Source organism: Electrona antarctica (genome assembly GCF_951216825.1).
Source record: "Electrona antarctica genome assembly, chromosome: 11".
Lineage (NCBI taxonomy): Eukaryota > Metazoa > Chordata > Actinopteri > Myctophiformes > Myctophidae > Electrona > Electrona antarctica.
In genome coordinates this window covers 20,764,383-20,788,583 of record NC_136792.1, presented here as the reverse complement: position 1 = coordinate 20,788,583, position 24,201 = coordinate 20,764,383, and the positions used below count along the sequence as shown (strand labels likewise).

At 40.6% G+C, this 24,201-nt stretch overlaps 3 protein-coding genes across 3 annotated transcripts in view; 2 read left to right on the top strand and 1 right to left on the bottom strand.

Annotated features, from left to right (window-relative positions):
- LOC306931881 (solute carrier family 13 member 2-like) overlaps positions 1-1,524 on the top strand; it is a 15,457-nt gene extending 13,933 nt beyond the window's left edge. The window contains exons 12-13 of the mRNA XM_079513542.1: positions 306-443; positions 682-1,524. Of these exons, the coding sequence (XP_079369668.1) occupies positions 306-443; positions 682-810 (267 nt within the window). The 3' untranslated portion in view covers positions 811-1,524. The remainder of the gene's footprint in view (positions 1-305; positions 444-681) is intronic.
- Positions 1-24,201, bottom strand: part of abhd15a (abhydrolase domain containing 15a) — a 374,815-nt gene that overhangs the window by 89,532 nt on the left and 261,082 nt on the right. The gene's annotated exons all lie outside the window — the stretch shown is intronic.
- Positions 6,212-23,634, top strand: foxn1 (forkhead box N1; the record flags this gene model as incomplete). Its single annotated transcript, XM_079513743.1, has 9 exons — positions 6,212-6,262; positions 10,897-11,040; positions 12,217-12,564; positions 13,203-13,295; positions 13,984-14,105; positions 15,351-15,447; positions 21,707-21,914; positions 22,462-22,905; positions 23,311-23,634. The coding sequence occupies 9 exons, from the start codon at positions 6,212-6,214 to the stop codon at positions 23,598-23,600; spliced, it is 1,797 nt and encodes a 598-aa protein (XP_079369869.1). The 3' UTR covers positions 23,601-23,634.

The following is a 24,201-nucleotide window of genomic DNA, read 5'->3' as shown; positions in this document are numbered from 1 at the left end:
CTTTGTTCAAATTAGTTAAAATACTGCAAAATATATGTTGGGCTACTTCATGAAGGCTTTGAAGATACATATATCCAATAGTCCCCAGCTTGTAGTTCACAGAGTTAAATAACTTGACAGTATCAATTCGATGCTGTCTTGTCTTTGCTTTCAAGTTATGAATTAGCCTAATCTAAAGAGTATAGAATAGAAACTTGAGGTGGCTACTAGAGAGGCATGCATATCTACTGTAACACAGAACAATTGTGCATTTGTTTCAAGCATCGACTGTATATAAATATGATTTGATATGATATGACTTTTAGGCCACTGCCATCAAGTTACATCCGCTGTATGTCATGCTGCCCTGTACCATCTGTGCTTCATTGGCCTTCATGCTGCCAGTGGCCACTCCACCTAATGCCATTGCCTTCTCCTATGGAAACCTCAAAGTCATGGACATGGTAAGACACTTCACGGTAACACTTGCTATGCATTCCATGTCTATATGTATGTATTATACAACAAGCATCTAGTCAAGTCTAAAAGTAGTGGTGGTGTGCAGGTTATCTTTTATTGTTGAAGCATACTTATAATGAAACAGAAATATTCTTATTATTTTAAATAATGTTCTGGATACCACAAAACATGAGCTTATGCAAAAAATCCAAACAAAAGGAATAAGCATTGTGTTGATTCCAGGCCAAGGCTGGGTTCATTCTGAACTTTCTCGGAGTCATAACCATCAACATTGCCCTGAACACTTGGGGTGCAGCCATGTTCCAGCTCAACACCTTTCCTGCCTGGGCCAATAGAACCATCACGCCTTGAAGACATGTTACATGAATGATGAAGACCAAGAATGTGAGGAAGGGTGCCCATACTATCGGAGTAAAATTAACATTGAGGATTTTACTGTGATGGTTGATGGCTGTCCTGATGATATACTCTACTACTACCACTACTTCATGCCAACCATTATGTGGGTCAAACTCTAGAACATGAAAAGAAACCCAAGAAACATCCAAACCCAATGTTGGGCAGGTGCAGAGTGGAAAATGTAAAATGAAAAACAAAAAGAAACGGTTGATCACTGTGGGTGATCAAAATACCAACCTTGAGTACAATATTGGGACATTAAGGGCACTTCCAGGTAACCAGTGGGACTTTAATAGTTCCTTTAGTATTTTTTGATGAATGTGAATTTAAAGTTAATTTAGAGCAAACATCTTTTGGACATATTGATCCAAGCAGTTCACAACTTTATCCTTGGGTAGCCAAAGATGGTTGACACAAAAGCGGTGAATGCTGTCATAATAAATAATAAATTAATAGTTAATCTCTGATATAAATATTTTTTAACAGATTATGTGAAATTATATGTAAAAAGCAAATGTTTATTTAAGGTGAAATTATGTTAAGGTTACAGTGTTTACGCCATGGACAGTAACCTTATGAAATACATGCTGTAAATATATTTTTCTGACATATGGGGGGGGGGGGGGGGGGGGTGTAAAAATGTATAAAAATGTCAACACTTTAATGTTACCTTCCACAGTAGAAAGCGGTTAATTTATACATTGATTAGATTTACACTGTTAACAACAACTGCTTTTAGTTGTCCTCAATTTTGAATGACAATAAATTACTGTTTAGGCATTTTTGTTTTCTCCTCTCTACTTACTTCCAGTGGAGATGATGAGAATAATTCCATTCGGACCACAGAATCCACCGTTGTTTAACAGAACCAAGTGGACCTTTTTTTTAACCGGCCAGGGCCGGCCCTCTATATGCACTACTAGATTTTTTTTACCAGCAGCTTGCAAAGCGGCTGGTCTGTGAGTATGAAACTTGCAACACCGCAACTTGCGAGAGAACGACACCCTAGTCTCACTGGTGAGTGTGTTGCCATGTCCGCTTATTGCCAGCCAAGCTTCGCTTGTTTTTTCCCTCACAGTTGCTTGGCAGGTTGGCTAGTTGCTCAGCAGTTGCTGATGTCTGGAGGTTTGAGTGTTTGCTCAGACCGAAAACAAATTAGAGGGCACATTGCCGCGGACCACCGCACCGACTTCCACGGGGACCCCCCTTATATTAAACACACATAGATACGGCAGCTGCTGGTTATTAATTCATAATGTATGAAGTCTTTTTTGATCTACACCAAGCACAATGTGCTACGGTGCATTGTGAGCTTGTAGATTGGCTATTTTTGAATGAGAAGTTTCCTCCCAGAAGTGCTTAAGCATTAACAGATTGTTAAAAATGCACAATGGAAGGAAAGGTCAAACAAACCATTTTACAGGCATATTTAGGGCATATTTAATGATGCCCTCGTGACCTGCAGAACATTACTAATGCACCTAAACCTCTTGTTATTTAGTTAGCTAATCTAAGCCACTTCTGTAGTGTATCGCTTGTAATCGGGCATCAAATGTACTTGAACACTCCATCGTCCTGCAATTACTCTGTCCTGAAGGACAGAGTAATTGCTTAATTTATATAACTTCACTTAGAGCCAAAACGTGAAATTATTCAGTGATAAATACTGGTGCCTCTGGGAAAGCGAATGATTTCTATTATTGTTCTCCACCCTTGAAGTTGAGCCAAGATAGAAAGTATATGGTCTCTAAAGCCTGATTTACAGTAGTAGGCTACACTTCATCGACAGAGTAGTGTTGATAGCCGATGTGAGCTTGTAGATCGGCTATATTCAGGGCGCAAATGTCTTTAATTTAGATCAGGTGAACAAATTGTGAGAAATGAATGCACAAACAAATTGGCCTGTTAGTGGCACTAGCTGAACTTTGACTTGCTAAATGCAAATAGACAGCTGCAGTTTAATAGTATGTAATACCATAGGGAAGGACAGTGTAATTGCTTAATTTATATAACTTCACTTAGAGCCAAAACGTGAATTTATTCAGTGATAAATACTGGTGCCTCTGGGAAAGTGAATGTTTTCCTTTGAGCTCTCAAAAGACACCCATAAATCATCGTTTCTGAGGACACGAGATCTGGAATTAGATATATTTTTCTTCTGAATTTTTTAACGTGTTGAGTGCCTGTGTTATTATATGCCACCAAGGGTTACTGTAAATCAATAATTATTTTTGTGGTTCCTTATTAAATAGAATGCAGTAATGTATTGTTCCATTTTCTCATACAGACAACTGCAATTTATCGATGCTGTATCATAGCTCTAATCAGTTGAATTGCAACTGCAGTACGGTACCTGTGTTTAATGTGCAGGAAGGAATATGGACAATTATAATACAAGGTTAAATTAAGTAGGACTTGCAGGGGGTCCTCCCCCAGAAACGTTTTAACAGAGTAGATGTAATTTCCTGTGTTCTGGTGAATTTGGGGAGTTTGATACTTTTATCAGGCTTGCTTTCCTTGGTAGCATTGGAAAATGATGGGTTTCAGCCATTTAAACGCAAAACGTAGGCTTACAGAAATTGATTTGATAACTGAAGCCATGTAAGACCCATCTTTAATTATTTCAGTTATATATTTAAGTTATTTAAATATTATTTAAGTTCATTATTTAAGTGAACATCTCTGTATGATTGCATGCAACTGGAATGTTTGCAATGTGTATGCAATGTCCTCCCCGAGAAACCTTTAAATATAGTAGTATGTAAGTTCCTGTGTTCTGGTGAATTTGGGGACTTTGATACGAAATCCAGGAGAAATAACAATGCAGAAGACTCCTGCAGGATCCAGAAGTGTTGTTCAGCCCTTGCTTATTCTGGTCATGTAACTGTTTTGCATAAATAGATGAGGAAAATGATTTGAACTGGTTTACCATGTTATCCTGGGAGGCCTCTGCCTCACCCAGTCTTAATCTGACGTTCCTGTACCTGTCAAGGTACAGGAACATCTGTACCAGCCTGGCATATTGATCTCTACCGTTTGTGAACCTTGAGTAGCACCCACAGTACAAATTGAGAGCCAGGGAAATTGAGGCATGTCTCTACAGGCATAGAAGGTTTGCTGTCCTCGACACCGGTAAGTGAACACCATGTGTGACTGAGAGTCTTCATTCAAAGTGGATAGAACTTTGGTTTACCTTTCTAGATAGGTTTGTCACTGGCCAAACATAGTAAGTCAGGAGACTGTGCCAATAATCTCATTGGCACAATTACCAGTAAGAAATAAATTGTGTTTGGCATATCCCGGTATATTATACAAAGTAGATGATGACACGTGTTGTTCTTTCATGTCTTGAGCAATGATTTCTATTATTGTTCTTCACCCTTGAAGTTGAGCCAAGATAGAAAGTATATGGTCTCTAAAGCCTGATTTACAGTAGTAGGCTACACTTCATCGACAGAGTAGTGTTGATAGCCGATGTGAGCTTGTAGATCAGCTATATTCAGGGCGCCTATAAGTTCTTGGACAAAATGTCTTTAATTTAGATCAGGTGAACAAATTGTGAGAAATGAATGCAAACAAATTGGCCTGTTAGTGGCGCTAGCTAAAAGGTAAATTTCAAAAGGTTTCAATGACTGTGTCATTTGGAAATCGAAATGGATTGATTTGATGGTGGCTCTACCGCCACGATTCCCAACCTGCCCCCAAATAAATTTATTTTATTTTATTGATAACATTAGTATGAAACAAATTCATGGTATTCTTTCTTTGAAACTTTGAAAAATGTTTTCACTGTGATGCCTATGATATGAATAGAAACTTAAAGTATACTACGCTGCCAGTACACTGGTTCCATTGATCCAAGCCGGAACACGATTGATAGATCAGTAAAATAAACATGCTCTGAAAATGCAAGATGCCCACCCATTTGTCCTCTTAACATATGGCAGCCATTTGGTAGTGGAAACAAATGCTTTCAAGATTTTCATGTGAGCCCTGATCCAGAAAAGGTTAAGGTCATGAGGTCATCAAAATCAATAGATTACTTCCTGTTTGGAGCATGAATGTATAAAGCAATCTGACTACTTAAACTAGACTAGACGACTCATTGAACAATGCTTTATTGTTCTCCTCTTCTTTGAAAAGATTTGAGTCACTGAAGAAAGTTTAGGACTAGTCTAAGTTCTTAGACAAAGCCCAAAAAAGAACCCCAACTGACTTAGAGCATTCAAGCAGCCCTAGGTTCTTCATAATGATAGTTTAGTTTGACCCTTAAACAGAAATAGTTACGAAAGTGCTGTCAGTGCATATAGTAATGATTTACCATTGGAGAATAATACATTTGAAAACAACTACTGACTGTATAAAAGGGTATTTAATACTATAGGCTGTTTAGTACAATAAAACATGATATTGCAACTGAGAACAGCTCAGCGCCATAGCACTTATTACCCAGAGGACAATGTGACTTTCATTTCCCACGTAACACCCTCTTAGAGAGCTGTGGCAGATAGAGCCTCAAGCTGTAAACTCACTCTGCAGAGGCCTTGCACTGTAACATAAGAGTTTATTCAATCTGTAATTCATCCCCCATCTATCTATCATTCTGCCTCACCCTCTCACTGAGGACAAGGTTTGTTAAAGGTATAGCTAAGACAGGGTGCTGCTGTGTTCCTGGTTCATCGGGAGGATAGGATAGGAATCTACCTGTATTAACATACCTCTACTCCCTCTCCCACTAACCTCCCCCCTCTCTCTCACTCTCTCTTTGTGTAGATTACGTTTTTCCTTGTGTTTTTGTCACCATAAAAGTCTCAGAGAGAACCTCACCTGTTCGTGGAAGGGGTTGAACAGGTCTTCCAAGGAAAGAGTCCTGAAAACAGCTCTTCCTATCAACCAATACCCCAAAGAGTATCTTGGTGTAGTAGGAGCTGCCTTTTGATACGGGCCCTCCTGAATCTGCTTTGGCTTCCTGTCCTCATCCGATCGACCCACAGAATTAACCTCACCATTTGGCTGTACAGGTAGGTTCAGTGGGATATGATTGCTTTGTCGGATCCTAAGCTATGATTGGTTACTTTTTAGGTCTTTTGATTGCTGCTACTTACTTCTTAATTACTTAAATTATAACATACCGGTAATCAATCTTGACATTGAATTCCCCCCCCCCCCCCCCCCCCCCATCTGTACTTCTTTGTGTGCGTGCGTGTCCGTGACTGCATTCATGACGTGCCTGTGTGTCTGTATTCATGCACTTCATGGCTGACCCAAACATACTTGCATCTGAGTCTCCGTAGAGTTTGTGTGTGCACACTTGCACATGGCTGTGTGAATGAACAATGTGTAGAACCTCGCCATGGGCAAAGCTCTGAAATCAGGGCAGACTGCCCACTCTCTGCCAGTGGATGTGAGCAGTGGTGTATCTTATGTCGCATTTAGACAAGTAACCATTCAGTCAGGCAAAGAAAGACTGATGGAAGGAGGGAGGTGTGTGTGTGTGTGTGTGTGTGTGTGTGTGTGTGTGTGTGTGTGTGTGTGTGTGTGTGTGTGTGTGTGTGTGTGTGTGTGTGTGTGTGTGTGTGGGTGTACGCGCGTGCGTGCGTTGGGCTAGTCCTCCCAGCTGCCAGTGTCTCTAGCGGTAGGCCTTTCGAAACCTGTTGTGGCAGGTTTTTCTCTCTGTATATCTTATTGCTGTGCTGGCCTGGACACATGCCAAACACACACACACACACACACACACACACACACACACACACACACACACACACACACACACACACACACACACACAGTCACACACACACACACACACACACACACACACACACACACACACACACACACACACACACACACACACACACACACACACACACACACACACACACACACACACACACACACAGAATGATATTCTATGCTGCCAAAATCTGAAACCAGCCCATCAACCACTTCCATACACATTTAGACAGTCAATCTAATGGACCTGTTGCACTGTCAAGGGGGTGCTGGAGAGGTGCAAATCCACATGGCCAAGAGGGAAAAGGGAGCCAGCTCATAGGACTGACTGGTTTGGAGGACTGACCCCATCACAATAGCAGAGGTGAGACCGGCTCATTCATGTGGATGAGTGAGTTGCTTAAAGCTTTCTAATGTTTGTTTGGATGACAGTGATTTGTGTTGTTGTCTTTGTGTGGTCGCATGGCAGCAATGTCAGAGCATACCTATTTACACGCACCTCGACAGTGGGTGCAGGGCCAATACGGCAATCATGGAAGGAGGTAGCTAGGGCCTGCACACCATTCTTTATTCTAATAAAGTAAGGAGGAATTACTTTATTAAAGACACCGTTTTGATCTCATAGGATCTTCATCAGGACCTGATGATGATCCTGTGAGATCGAAACGTTGTCTTTAAAAAAGTAATTCCTTTGCCTAAAGAATGGTGTGCGGGCCCTACCTCCTTCCACGCATGGCAGCAATGCTCACATTGATTTCTGTTGGATTTACACTTTAATCACTAGTCTAAAACCCTCTATTTCTTGTTTTAACCTTCTTGTTTTAATTTCTAACTGTACATTGAAAATAAATAACGGTAGTGGACAAGACTTCAGTTCAAAATATTTATTTCATTTTTGAACATCTATTGGTCAATTAACTGTACATTGACCAATTCTTTCCGTCTGCACCAAATTTCTTCGCCAAAAATTGTCCCCTCCAGAACACCCCACTTACTGGGGTTCAAGAGGTTACTCATTGCTACTTAAAAACAACAACTTACCGTAGATACAATTGTGTATTAATTGACAGAGACAGAGTTGTCCACTGTTGCGGATTTGATTGGCCCTTATTTGAACTTTGAGCGCTTGCTTCTTCAGAGAGCCATTACACATCAAGATAACCTTAACGCATGTCACTGCATTCTTAACCTTGATCTCTGACAGCCATAACCACAGCTAGATTATCCATAGTAGAATAAAGAGAAGAAGAATAGACAAATAGTGGCGAAAACTAATAATTCAATACAAAGACAACTAACTAAACATCAATGGAATATGCGAAAGTTAATTACAAAATAAAATAAAAGTTAAACCATCCAATAATTTAAAACTATTGTAACTAATTGAACCTAATATTGTGGATCATAATTCAAAATACAGACGTTTTAGTCTGGTCTTCATCAACTGCAAATTATAACAATGTCTAGATCTGTAAAGATAATATGTTAAGCTGTCATGACACTGTAAACTATGACACAATTAAATGTCATGTTACAGTACGTACTGTATAATGCTGTGACTGTAAACATAAGTTGGAAGATTAGGTTACTCATTGTCATAATATTATTTTGCATTTTAACTCAAGGTTGAGGGTGTTAAGCACACCTGGATAAATTGACACATTGTAACAGAGAAAAGTATTTAAAATGACTTTCCCTGGCTTTCCCGTGATTACCTTAACTTATAGAACTATTCATCTGAACAACTCTCAAATGCGTCATAAATAGATTCTATATGTGTGAAATATAATATGCAAAGCCGAATTCATCTGCAGCAGTAAGCACAATATTAAACACTTTGTATACAGTACATGTTTTTTTATCTAAGTACGTCATGGTGTTAGCTATAGGCCTATACTGTTAAACCTGTTGAGCAAATATTCAAACTCGCATTCAATGAACAATGATTGCCTTTAATGATGTTTATATACCTTATGATGCCAGTGGGAGTTGTATATCTGAATGAGGGCCAGACATATTTTGTGTGGGAGGATAAAAGGTGCCACAATTCCCAGGGCAGGATTACAGCACAAACATAAAATACACTACAGACTACTGTAACAGTCACCAGACATTCTATTGAGCTATGTTTTATTGATGTGTACATTATTTACATTATCATCATTCATATATTATTCACCTATTTCTAGAGACTTTCACAAATGAAGATTAGACTTCAAAATTTGATACATTGATTCCCTCTACAAAAGTTGCGTACCCACGGTGTTCTGAACTATTTCAGCAAGTCCTCCCATTTGGCAAAGAGTGAGGTGATGAGTTTCAGGCTGTTTAATGACACAAATCATTGCAAAAAAGGAAAACCTATTTTCACAAATCAGTCACTGTTAATTTTGCTTATATGTCATGTTTGCTCACCCATAACAACTGTGACAGAGTGTTGTTCATATTTGTATCTTTTGTGTCAAGCCCTTTACATTAATTAAAGCTGCACTACAGTATGCAACTTCTATTCTACCCCAGCTACCCCTTACATTTGTACCACTGCCTGCTTGCTCAGTGGAGAAACTGTTAGGTCAAAATTCATGTCAAACCAGAAACAGGCTTGTGTCAAATGTTGTGTCAAACCAGATAGAGAATCTAAATGTCTCAATTAAAGAGCAGGGAGACTAAGTACAACCACCCCAATTGTATAAGTTACATTGCTTATTATTATTGCTTATTGTGACTGTATAAGCTCTTTCTCTGAGCTGACAACTGAGACAACCCCAGAAACATAGAGAGATCCAGTAGGTTAGTATGTATAAGCAGCATCATCCAGCATCATCCTGGTCAAGCGTTTATTAAGTGGTTAAAAATAGTCTCAAATTGCAAACATAAGGGTTCATCTTTACACTCTTTGAGTTGGATTTTGTGCTGTACTGCAACTAGTCTGCCCTCTTTAGCTCATCTGAGAGAATAATATGAACAGAGAAGTTGTCAAGTTTAAATTATCTCTGTTCAGCTTAAGTGTTTACCTGTGGTGGATGTTAAAAAGTACATTTATTTGAGTACTGTACATTTGTATTTTTGGATACTAATTTTTGATCAAAGTTTCTTTATTCATTTTTCAAGCCCTCCCTCCCCCCAGAGTACCTTGTACCATTAACAATGAAATAAAAGGCACATACAAATATACATATACATATTCAAAAATAGAAGAAATTAATCAAATATTAGACACAATATGCAAACAAATAATAATAACAATAACAAAATTAAAATATACAAATAAAACAATTACAGTAGGGTCAGTGTAATGAGTTAAGGATTGTTGATGTCAGCCGCGTTCATCCTCTCAACATATGTTAAAAAAGGTTGCCAAATGGTGTAAAATTTTAAAGCGCACCCTCTTGTGATTTGGATACTAATTTGATAGAGCAACTTTCACTTGTTGAGTAATGTTTGAGTTGAGTCTTTGTCCACCACTGATTTTAGTGAAAGTACTGTGTTTCCCTTCTGAAGGTGTGTCTTTCAGCAGAGAGGATTTGTTACTGCACTGGAGCAAAGGCTATCTCTCAACTTTCACCTTGACACTTAAGTTTCCTTTGATCTGGGCAGAACGTTTCACAGTTGATATTTGTCTTTCTCTCGCTTGCTCTATCTGACACAGCACGCACGGACACACACGCGTGCACGCACACACACACAATATGATAACATTTTCCATCCTTCTCAGCATTACTTGGCTTCGAGTGACTTAACGGCCATGGTTTGCTGACCGTTTTAATGAGCTTGGTTTGTTGGGTTTGGGTGAGGTTACTTTTTACTGGAACCTGGGCCACGTGTCACTCACCTCCCCTCAGCTTAGATAACAGCTCTCTGCAAAGTGAGAAAGATATTTATTATTATTATTATTATTATTATTATTATTATTTGTGAACATTTTTAAAGTATAAAATAGGGAAAATACAACGCTTTGATATAGGAATAGGAATTTGGTGGGATGGGAATTATCGTACCAGAGGCTTAAAAATCATACACAGCCAAAAAAAAGTGTAAATATGCAATTTCACAAAGAAATTGCGTATTTATTTAGTGTAAGAAAGAACCTTGTTTGAGACTCCTACGTGACAAAAACACATCACTTCTAGAACCTTACTCAAATAAGAGTATAAAACTGGAATGAAAAGTGACACCAGTTTTTTTTAATGCTTGTTTGATTGATTTGTTTGTTTTATTCGAGTTTGAGTTGCTAAAGTGGAAAGAATAATTATGCATATTATTGTTCATCCCATCTCAATTTCAACTTTCAACTCTTCACAGGTGCAGAATTTGGTGCAGAATATCAAACTCTCTGACCTCAACATTTCGTCCCAAAGGCAAGTTTCAAACAACGACCCTTCAGGCCAACCTTATAACACCTGTAAGCCCCTTCACACCTCCTGCCAGCAGGTGGCGCAGTCACAGGTACTTAAATTGCTTTTAGTTGAATCAATTTCTTTGTAACATAATAGAACACATAGAAAACAACTGGATGTAATAACTGCCTGCCTTACCTTGCTATAGATAAACGGATACAGTTAAGTCAATTTCACAGCCAAGATGGCCTAAGGACAAAATGTTTTAACATGTCATTTAACACTATTTTCTATTAACACTATGGACTACTGCCATGGTGTTGTCATATTGCGTCATATTGCGTTTGATATCTAAATATGAGGCCATGCCTTTTTATACAGATATGAATAACATTTATGACTATTCCCTTTATCTTCCTTATAAATACATTTGGCCATTCAAAACATGAGTAGAATTTACAAATACATCTTTACAGTTACACTAACCTCCATCTATTGTTTGGTTGGTTCAAATGTGCAACCCATATATTGCTATTTTAATGGAATTAGGTGCATGGAAGTATATTTATATCTATCTTTGAAAGAATCACACCCGTGTGAAGTGAGGGGCGCTAATATATTAAAGTCTAACTCATGTTGATTAGGTGATGTAATGGTGATGTAAAACAAACGGTGCAACGGTGCTGCCCGGTCTAGTTTAGAAACGACTGCTTCGCGATGTGTCCCTTTTATGCCCATATATGGAGTTCTTTGTCAGGCATGCCCAAATATGGGGTCTACGCAGATGTCAGAACATATTTGTGATGTCAGAACAGATCAGCTCCATATTCATTGCTGTCCGGAGGAAACCTCATAAGTCCATTTTTGAGGTTTTTGATTTTATTCCATAAATCAGTGCTATTGAACACCCTTTACGTCTGTGTGTTACGTCTCTTAACTCCATTGGACCCTCAAACTGTCTGCTAAAACAGCTAACTCCACCACCTCTCTCCTTCTCATGCAAGTAATTGACAATATCTAAAGTGACAACACCAACTTTGATGAGGCAGTATTGCAACGTTTAAAAAAATATAAGGTTTTATTAATGTTCAGAGCCCTGGCAGAGGCCTTTTGTGGCGGTTCTGGACAACTGTGCGGGTCCGACTCGACAACGAGCACTGCACTCCTTGACCTGTGGTGCAAATACCCCCCCAAATATGCACCCCCCCAGTTATAAAATGCTCTCTGTGCCAATGGAAACCCCGTGCCTGCAAATGTTTAATTATTATTATTTGTCATGTTACAGATTAAGAAGGTCAGAAATGTTTCCTTTGCCCAGTCAGAAAGTGCCTCCTTCAACATGAAGTCTGCAGCCCTAGACAGGCGACACAGCACGGATGCAGCCATGAGTTCAGACCTGGACTCGGTGCCAGGACAGGGGCCCACTGAGTCTGACCGCTTCCATCCCTACCGTCGACAGTTCAGTGATGGAGCCATGACAACTGGAGGCTGTCTGCCAAATTGCCCAACTCCCTGCTCTTACCTCCAGCAGGAGGCTATCCATGACACCTGCTCTGTTACACACAAGTCAAGCAACAAGGAGCCGACATCCTGGGACCAATGCAATGGCAGCTTTCAAACTTCCAAACTTATGGTACAATAATTGCAATCAAGTAAATTATGCTAGTGGTCTAGCAAGCCTCACACCATACTTGATATTACTGTGGACCATTTCCAAAGCATACTGTGCACTGTGCAGATTGATTTCAAAAGTCTAGTTGAAAATAATCCATGGGTATTACATTGGCTTAAGAACAACAATTAACATCCTTAATTGGCTTACAATTTTAACATTGCAATGATTAGCAAACACTGACTGTCAGGTAACATTTCAATAACAAATGCTTAGTCTAGAAATAAAGCAAAGATGGGAAGATGGTCTATAATATTATATTGTCTTGGTCACCTGGCCTAGTTATATACACACAGCTTTTGTGAATTTATTATAAATATGTGGCCAGAGTTGTGAATAGATTATGGTGGATAGATTATAGTTTATGGTGGTATGATTCTTTTAAGCCCACAGTTTTTAGGTGTTTAATAGTATAGTGGCTAATAAAGCTAATAAAAGTGAAGGTAGGTCGGGGGGGTTCCAAATGGGTCTTTACAGATCAACAGTGTACAACTAGAACCATTTTGTACACTTTGAGAGTTATGGGGGTCCTTGAAATGAAACATTTGAGAACCACTGCTACACCATTAAGAATAACTTATAACTGGCATGACTTCCAGCTGAGTTTTCCTGAACTACCAGCTGTGCCAGTGGAGCCTGCCTGCTTCCTGACAGAAAGCAAAGCCTTGTACTCAGTGGGTGCTCTTCAGCAGGTACGTGGCCATAGGAAAGGAGCGGCTACACAGTGAATTAACTCAAGTGATTTAGAGTTAAATTAACAATTTCAAAAAGAAGGAATTTAGACAGCATAGTATGAATGGGATGATAGATACATACAGTATTTGCCCGCTGAAAGACTGTGGAAAAGCTGTTGTAAATGTATTTATGATACTAATTCAAACAAACAAATGCAATGAAGCATACAAGCTTCAAGTGGTGTGGCTAAACAGTATGGTGTCATTATGATGCATGATGCTGAACAAGCTCCCACAAGTTGTTGAAAATGAAGCTTAAATCAGTGGTCTACTGTATGTGTGCATTTTTTTTTTAAATAAATACAAAAGAAGGGAAAACGTGATGAAGTGTGGTTTGGATGTACAGGATGTTTTTGTTATTCTTATGTCATCAGCATAGATTAGATTTACATTTAAAATGATCCAGGGGGAAATCTTGAACCACTTTCAACCTGGCTTATCTATTTTGGACTTGTCATTATAGACGAATAATGTCCAAAACTGTCAATATACTGTATATATATATATGTTTTAAATCTCAGGAATGTTCGAAAATAGCAGATCTACACGTGTGCAATCCATTGAATCGATGCACATTGTGAGCTTGTAGATCGCCTATTTTCCCTATAGGGATTAATGTGTGTATGCGTGTGTATTTTCTCTCCAGTTCTCACCGAGTGTGTTCTCTTCAAATGGTCAGTCAAGCAGCTCTCAATACTCTCTTCAATGTCTGTCACACCAGGACAACAGTAACCTGTCCCTCTTCCCCAAACCCATTTACTCATATAGGTACAGTCATATCGATTACAAGATCTGTCTGTCTGTCTGTCTGTCTGTCTGTCTGTCTGTCTGTCTGTCTGTCTGTCTGTCTGTCTGTCTGTCTGTCTGTCTGTCTGTCTGTCTGTCTGTCTGTCTGTCTGCCTGCCTGCCTGCCTGTCTGTCTGTCTGTCTGTCTGTCTGTCTGTCTGTCTGTCTGTCTGTCTGTCTGTCTGTCTGTCTGCCTGCCTGCCTGCCTGCCTGCCTGCCTGTCTGCCTGCCTGCCTGCCTGCCTGTCTGTCTGCCTGCCTGCCTGCCTGCCTGCCTGCCTGCCTGCCTGCCTGCCTGTGTGTACTGTATGTGTGTCATTTATTTAGCTCTCCTCCATTTTAATATAAACTATGGTGGATAAAATTCCTTTTTGAACAGTATTTATTGCTTCTCCCTGGGGCTTGCAGGTGTGAAGCATGTGAGGCATGACTACCTTGGTACAGAATGCTGTTCATGACCTGTGTGCAGTTGCAGTTAATTGACTCAAGCCACAGAGTTTGGTTAAGATCCTAGGTTGTGCGTATCAATGCGTATCAATGCGTATCAATGGTTGATTAATGGTTCAACCATTAATCAGGAATATCAAGACACCGCCCACTGTGTGTGTTCTGTTCTGTTCCAGCACCATTGTGTTCCATTTCCAGCTCCATTTCTTGAAGCGACAATTACCTACAGTGGGTTATGGCAGCATTGCATAGATAGGTCGGTGTAGAGATACAGCTAAGCTTCAGAGAGAAGAGAAGATACGTGAGACAAGATGAGGTTCGGATACAAACTTGGGTACTCACGCTCACTAAGAGCATTCTGTATGTTATGTGCACTGACTGGATGAGCACGAAAAACATTCCTTGGGCTAAATTCTGCCATAGCCACTTGCCGAAATGTGCCCAAAATGTGATGACCTCATCACATTTGTAATGACGGCTATGGCTGTTTTTAGCCCAAGGATTGTTTTTCGTGCAAAACTAATGCTTGCAATGGATTCAGAATCATGACATCCCCCTAGTTAAAATCATAATGAAAATTTGAATTCTTTGCCTTATCAGTAGGTTGTCAATGGTATGGTCACATATAACTGGCAATCACTGGCAAGCTAAAATGAAACATATGGTGATGGAGAACATGGAAACATTTTGTGCTTTTGTCAGCCATGTCCACATTTCTTTTGCTAATCTCCCTAGCTAATAAGATTGCATGCAATGCCAATCACTGTCTGCTTGTTTAAAGCATCCTGATCTTCATGGCTCTGAAGAACAGCAAAACTGGAAGCCTGCCAGTCAGTGAGATCTACAGCTTCATGACAGAACACTTCCCCTATTTCAAGGTATGAAACCATTAATATGAATAATAAATAATAACCTTAATACAAGTATTTAACTAAACAAAGTAACAATTTGCTTTACATAAAAATAGAATTAACTAGAGCTGCACTCTGTCGAGTGCCTACTTGCTTGTTGCGCACTAGTAGGCCATAAATGGCCTACTAGTGCGCAAGCAGAGCGCGCAAGTACTGTCGACCGCTACAAACTGTCAAATCTCAGCTTCTCTGTGCAAGAACGTTTGAAATATTGAATTATTAGGTTTAGCTATTTGCTACGTATCTAGTTTTTGGAGGTAAAAAAGTAGTATTGTTAAGTATGGTAAGAGACGGCTTTCGATCGTGACGTATATGTCGATCAGTGTCGGGTGGATTAAAGGAAATGCCTCTATGTATATGTATATGTAATTTGTAAGTTGATTAGCGGTATACTGTGGTTACTTTGCGTATGCCCCGTTTGATGCGTATGTATCGTTGATACATACGTATCGTTGATGCGTATGTATATGACGTCAGGTATAACTGGTATAACTAGCTCTCAATGATGACCTAATAAAGATGTGGATTAATCGGCTTTCAATGGTGACGTATATGTCGATCAGTGTCGGGTGGATTAAAGGAAAGGTGAAAGGTGGAAAGGAAATGCCTCTATGTGTAATTTGTAAGTTGATTAGCGGTATACTGTGGTTACTTTGCGTATGCCCCGTTTGATGCGTATGTATCGTAGCAGCATATGACGTCAGGGTATAACTGGTATAACTAGCTCTCAATGATGACGTAATAAAGATGTGGATTAAAGGACCCAATGCCAGGGTGTAATTGGTTTTCGATGGTGACGTAATGACGATATGTTTTAGTGTGTGTCGAGCTGCCAACTTGCACATGCACACGTATGACCTACTTGTGCGCAAGCAGAGCGCGCCATGAGGTGCGCTCACCACTGCTGGTACGACTGCTGCTCTGAGTCCTAAGCTCTCTGCTGCTGTTTAGGTTTGAAATACAGCAGTGGTGAGTGGTCCCTCATTGCCCGGTGGAGTACACCGACATACACACATACCCAGCCGATACATAAACGTACATGAAACGTACTTTAGTTACGTCATCGAGAACAGTGGTTTCTCATTGGCTGGTGGAATGTACCGACATACATACCCAGCTGATCGCTGTTCTTGGTCCCTGATTGGCTGAGCGACGCCACCGACATACATACATTCTTGGTCCCTGATTGGCCGAGCGACGACACCGACATACGCAGCCGATTATAGTACTTGCGCACTTTTCTTGCGCAAGTAACTGGTCTGATTTTTTTTTTCTTTCTACATTTTTCTCCCACGATTTTGTAACCCATTTTTCACCCCTGTGTCAATTATCTAATGTGATCCTGGGCTCTCCACACCCTCCGCCAACCTAGTCCCCATATATGGGGGACATGGGGAGAGCAACGGACTTGAACTCATGCTTCCTTCATCTTCTGCCCACCACCCCAGAGTCTGGGGGTTCAAATCCATCGTGGTGCATATGGCTTTGTTGAGTGTCTATACAAACACAATTGGCCCGTGTTCGGGGGAGGGTAATATTTGTCAACACACATACTCCTACTATACAGGCTGGGTTGGCCTCTGTCAGCAGGGAGTGTTAGGCGTGAGGAGAAAGACGAAGGCTCTACGTTCTCCCGGTGGGGGCTCCTCACTGACAGGTGAGCAAGTAGGATACAACACCAGTGACAACACAGATGTGTGTGGGGACTGGGGACTGGGGAGGGTTCTCAGGAAGAACCAGCATTTCCGCCAGGTCCTCAGGCTGTGAACAGGCACATAAGAGGTTAATACATGTATTAGGGGCCAGGCCATGAAAGAAACGAGAAATCTTGAATCAGAAAATCAAACCAGTTTAGGAAAGTTAAAATAGTTATGTTCTCCTGGTTAAGACTCTAGTAGCTGCATTCTGTTACAAGTGAGTGTTTAGGCCTTTTAAAACACTATTGCACTAGTCAAAGCGTGAAGAAATAAAACCATGTATGATTTTGATATCTTTGAAACACTTTTTCTGATCTTGGATATATTCCTGAGATTATATTTAAAAAAATAATACATGTCTGAACAAGTTTGTTAAAATGGTTTGTATTTTAGCAACAGGCCTGACATTGTTGGATAAAGGGAGTGATGACTGAAACTGAGAATGTAAATGATCTGGGCCAATTATAAGTATTTCAGTTTTGACAGAATTAAATTGAAGGAAATTAGTTGACATTCAATCTTTAATACCTGAGTTCTAGGGTTGTTGGGCATCACCAAGAGATATAATTGCATGTTGTCTGCATAACAATGGAAGGAGAGGTCGTTTCTATGTGTATTGTCACCAAGTGACATGCATAAGGGTAAAAACTTTTAGGGGATGAAGGTGAAAATACAGTAGTTGAAATAGTTACTTGAAATAATGAAATATGATGTAAACCACTGCAAGTGCGTGGGTGACAAATAAACCCCCTTGAATATCTTTGTATCTCAAAGCAGTCCCAGATATGCCACCCCCGTGCAGTAATCTAAACAATTTAGATATTGGCCTGTAATTGTTATAAACTAGACTTGTACGTGCCCTTCGGCCACCGGCCTACTTGGGAACGATGCAACTTGGGAACCTAATAATACCCGTTGTCATAGCACCCGTTTTAACTATCTGTCTGTCCCTTTTGTGCCCATACTGTATATGGAGATCTAGTATGCAATGCCTGTTGTCATACCACCCATTTTAACTGTCTGTGTCCCACATGGAGATCTCTGTATCTGTCTGTCTGCCTGTATCTGAAAGGTGGACAGGTTAAGTAATCAATTGGCAAGTGTGGGGTTGCCTTGGCAATCAATTGGCTGAGGCAGAGGCTGGACATTGCACAGGTGAGGGGATTTAGGCTGATTAGGCCCACTGGCAGAGCCTGACCAGAGCCTTTTGTGGTGTTTCTGGAGAACCGCGGGTCCGACTGACTCGATACCGGGCACTGCACTCCCTGCGGGGGTGTGGAACGTGTGTGTCGAATTTGTACAACCGTACACACACGCACACACGCAGACACACAGAGACGTGGCGCATTTATAGTAGGACTAGACCTGTACGTGCCCGTCGCAGTTGGCCACCGGCCTACTTGGGAACGATGCAACTTGGGAACTTGGATATACGTTGTCATAGCACCTGTTTTAACTGTCGCATTTATAGCAGGATGGTTGTTATAAAAAAGAGCCATACAGTAACACATGACCAATCTTGAAATAATCAAGGCCAGAAGATAGGGAGTTATAAATGGTACTGTAACACATCTACAAGACATGAACTTTGGAGGGTATCAACATGACACGAGGAAAGGTTGAGACAGTATCAAAGAGATCACTGTCAAGGATTGGCATAGCTTAAAGTCATACGGTAAGGGAAAGGAACATCAATGAATGAAGTCACAACAGAGGTCATAAACCTCTATAAATCTTTATAGAAAAAAACTAAGTCAGAAGAGAACACACGAACAAGATCCACAGAGAATGAATAAGGATGGGGTCATTGTTGGGGTTTTAACCATTTAAAATTTAAAATCCAAATTCTGGGGGAAACATAACAGATCTACAAGCTCACAATGCTTCACGTTGCAATGCGGTGTGAGCGTAATATATTTAAGGTAGCGCAAAATCAGAAAGGTTACTAGTAGTATAGAGCCCTGAGGGACTCCGCTCAACCAAGTACTGTATAGGGTTTAAGTGGTTAAGAGCAGTTTTAAAGTTTCAGCGGTAGCAGCGGCACCATGCACGTGACATCATCATCATACCTGGAAGTTATGCGGAACACCTACTGAGTGACAAAAAACTACGTTCTGGCCTTGACAGCCCATCCAAACAGAAAAGCCAATCTGATTGCATTAATCCACGTTAAGCAACGTTAAACTCACTTTGCCACTCACTTTACCAGTCGATTTGTCACTCACTTTATGCATGTGCATACCCTCTATTGAGAACGACTGCTCTAATAAGATAAGATGAGATTTATTGTAATTGCACTGAAAGCAATACAAACCTTTGAAACCCACTCCAAATAGCAGCATAATAGACATGACAGCGGAGCTCCTGCAGTACACCATGGTGGAGATGTGGGACATTCAGTTATGAAAAGACAAACGGAACATTTTCAGCCCTCTAGGCTCTAGCCTTCATCAGTGTTGAATGTACAGATGTGACTCAGGTGTAGACTAGGGCGTATCAACACAGGTGTATTCATTCAGGTTGACCGACATGCGGGGATCAGGATACTTACAGTAGTTGACCTAGACTTGACTACCATGCAGACTTATGCAAAGATTAAAATGTAAATTCTAGATACCATGTTATTTAGACCTAGCTATAGGTTCATTGTTTACCTGGTAGGCCTATCCTATAGTTTCTATAGTTTCAATGTACAACTTATTTTTTGATTGTATATTGTTTAAAGACTGATGCAAGGTTATTTGGTTTACCTGTCATCCTAGTTTACAGAGTCACTATACACTGTCTGTCTGTATTTGATTTGCTTATTCTAAGTCACTCTGGATAAAGAGCGTCATTGTCAATTGTAATTTGGATACATATGAGGGGATATCTCTTGCCATGACATCATAGGACATAGTGGTTGTTTGAAAACGGTATGATTATACAGTTGTTTGCTGCAGTATATGCATTATTCACACGAAGCGTTGTAGGTTGTGAAATCTCATCTGACAATTAATATTATGTTTTAAATGGTGTAAGCGGATGTGTCATTGTTGTTTGGGGCTATGTAAACACCTCTATCCAAACCTTTTGTTGTAAGGTTTGGCTATAGCTGTTATTGTGATGTAATGATCAACCGATATTACATCTCGGTTACAATCAACACTTATTTCTCTGTCAAGATCCTTGTGATGATTAATGGCAGGTTTAAAGTAGTCCAACAATGTGCCAAATGAGCAGCTGGATCAGCAACCAACCCACATAGATTCTTGTTGGGGCTTGATCTCCACCTGTGGATATCAGTACATTTAGTAACAATCCTGTGATCCATGCTGGCATGGGAATATAAATTAGACAGTGTTTTGTTTCTATTTATCGTATCCTGGTGCAGAGAGGAGATGTGAATAGAAGGATGGTGTGTGTGTGCGTGCGTGCGTGCGTGCGTGCGTGCGTGCGTGCGTGCGTGCGTGCGCACATGGTGAGGGTATGTGCATTGGAATGTGTATTTTGTACGTGTGTGTCTATTCTATTTCATTACACTTACATTTTAATGTAATCATCAAATACTGCTTGATTATCCAGTTACTGGCAATTTACTGGCGAGTTCGTTTAAAGGGGGCAGCCAGTTTATCATACCTTTCAAATGTATAATATGCATTCATGCCCTCTAGACTAAATATTGCTTTTGCACCAGCTGCAGGTATGAACCTCTGTTTGAACCCAGGTCAAGTCACAAATAGATGTCTTTTTAGATTCTAGGCATCTACAAATCAAATTCATTTAGACCCACTCTTGGAACTAGCTCAAAGTGTTGCTGGCGTTTCCATTCAAGAAGGCACAAAATGGAAATGGCTGCGGTCCAGACAGCTGTCTGTAATCTTAAACATATAGGCTGCAGGGCTATATAATCCATTAATCATGAAATCATGAAAAATGAAACTGGGGATAGTCAGCTGTATTTAGCAAATGCTATAAAATGTAGGCACAGGATGAACTTTTGTTGGCATCTCAACTTCTTTTCAGAAAGCCACTGACATATTTTGGTCTGGTCTGAACTGCACCCATTCTACAAACTGTGAATAAAATCTTCAATCAATCAATCAATCAATCAATCAATCTCTCTCACCTTTATTTATACTCGGAATACAGTTGAGGGCAAGCCCTCATTTTCAACGTAGCCGAGGTTACAATACATAAAATACAGTCACAAGATAATACATCAAACAACATTATAAATCAGGGTAAATTAGGAACTTTATACAGAACAACCATCAGTAAAATAAATCAATCAATCAATCATTTCATAATTTTCATGATCAATGTCCGAAATTACAAATATATTTGCCTCTGTAGGCTACTTTATTTATCATTTATAATCATAAACGATGATACCACCAAAAAACCCAACTCTTACTGTACTTTCAAATTGCAATAATTTCTCACAACTAGAAGAAATATCTCATCTCATATGACCAATATTTTGTGACATTTTAAAGTGTGCCTTGGTATGTCACATCTGTGTAAAATGCCAACTCCACCCTGTCTAGACAGCCCCCGATGGATGGAAGAACTCCGTTCGTCACAATCTGTCTCTGAACAAGTGTTTTGAGAAGGTGGAGAACAAGAATGGCAACTCATCCCGTAAAGGCTGTCTGTGGGCTCTGAACCCAGCCAAGGTGGAGAAGATGCAGGAGGAGTTGCACAAGTGGCGTCGTAAAGACCCTGTTACAGTTCGCAAGAGCATGGCAAGGCCAGGTGGGTGAACTGATCACTGACTGCAGTATGATCACCAACCAGGTGGGTGAACTGATCACTGCAGTATGATCACCAACCAGGTGGGTGAACTGATCACTGCAGTATGGTCATCAACCAGGTGGGTGAACTGATCACTGCAGTATGATCACCAACCAGGTGGGTGAACTGATCACTGCAGTATGATCACCAACCAGGTGGGTGAACTGAGTGTGAACTGAGTGTACACACACACACACACACACACACACACACACACACACACACACACACACACACACACACACACACACACACACACAGTCACACACACACACACACACACACACACACACACACACACACACACACACACACACACACACACAGACACACAGACACACACAGACTGATTGAGGTGACCTTCACAACACAATTACAGAAGTTTCTGGCTGCCTATTATGCTAATCTGACCTATCGTCTGCACTCTGCAGTGATATAAGCGTGATTGTAATTCTTCAACAAATGAATTACGTAACTCACTTGTGTCAATTATTTTCCTCCCCCACAGAGGATCTAGATCATCTATTGGGTGAAAGACCAGAGAAGCTCAAGTCTTCGCCAGGCTACCACAGCCCTGGTTCAGGATCCAGACATTCCCCTGCATACAAAGCGACCATGTCCTCCTACACCCCAGCCCAGCAACGAGAACACTGCCTCCCCATTCAGCAGTCCCAGTATCCACACATACCAACTTCATCGGACCAACACTGCTATGTTCAATCAACTGCCCATCATGCCCACTCGTTCCCCTTTTACTCAGCCTGCAGACAGCAGCCTTTAGCCGTGGTTCCTTCCACCATGGCCAACCTGAAGATGCCACCAGCGTACAGTGCCACTATGAGGCCTGAATACAGTCCTTGCCCCAGGAGCATGCACGAGCTCCTGTTGGAGGGGGATGGCAGTTATGATGTTGACACACTCAACCCAAGTCTGACTGACCTGCAGCTCCATGGTATGATTGTATGACTTGGGCAGACGCTAGCAAGTAATAATGCCTAGATTTAATCTACCTCTTTTGACAAAAACATAAATGGTTCCAATCTGAAAGCCGTAATAGTCCATTCCACACTGACTCACATAAATGTCTTAATGCACCAATTCCCTTGCAGAAGAAGGGAATTGGAAGTTTGGAACCCCCCACCCCTCCATTTTCACAAATATCAAAGTTGATGCCCAAACATGGCATGCAAATGTATCTATGCCGCAAAATGACATGTTTCTCTGTTGAGAAGCAGTTCATCATGTTCATGGTTTGCATGATGACCCCCTTTTAAACTACTGTATAATGTACGTGTAGGCTACATAGTAGTAATTCATATAACACACTCACACTCTCTCTTAACGTTCCACTTTTCAGGTAACTTGTGGGAGGAGTTAAGGCAAGACAGCCTGGTACCTGATTCATTAGTGGTTGTCACCACCTCCCCATCTTCCTCCTATGTCTCTCACATCCACACCCCGAGTCCTCAACTCACGCCGTCTTCCAGTTGCACCTCAGAGGTAATTGCCATTGGTCTGGCCAGAGGTGACGAGGAGGATGAAGAAGGAGTAGGCTGTGGAAGCAGTTTGAACCAGCATGGGCTATATCCTATGGAGATCTTGACTGGATATCTGACATCATGCACCACACCCATCCCTTTACTCTGAAGCACCACTCAGTCCCTAATCTTTGCGCCTGCTCATCTTGATGTATCGTGGACCTTAATGCATCATAGTAGCTGACAAAGTGGAGAACAGACACACACTTTTGTCACCGTATTTCCATACAATTTATATATATTATATATACCGGTATTCATCCTTGTGTAACAGATTGTTGATGTTGAGAGTGCCATAGTCAGTGTATATTCTATACTGCTCCAGAGATATAATGACAAAATAGAGTTTAATAGTAACATTGTAACTGTGACGCACACAAGGATAACAGGACCTCAACATGGGTGCAACATGGACATTACAAAACATGCTGTATGGATATAGTGTAATGCAAACATTGATACAGAAGATGGCAGCATAGCCCTCACTGCAGGCTCTTCAACAAGACTTTTGAGAAGAGTTGCATTCTTTTTCACAAAATAAAGCTTATACTGTAGCTATAGGGGAGAATGGGGTAAGATGAACCACTTTTTGCTTAAGTTGTCCTGGAAGCAAGGCAAAATGAGATGGCAGCAAAATCTACCCATATTTCAGAATGTCTTCTATCAATTGAAATGATGAGTAAGCATCTATGACAAAGGGCCATGAAAAT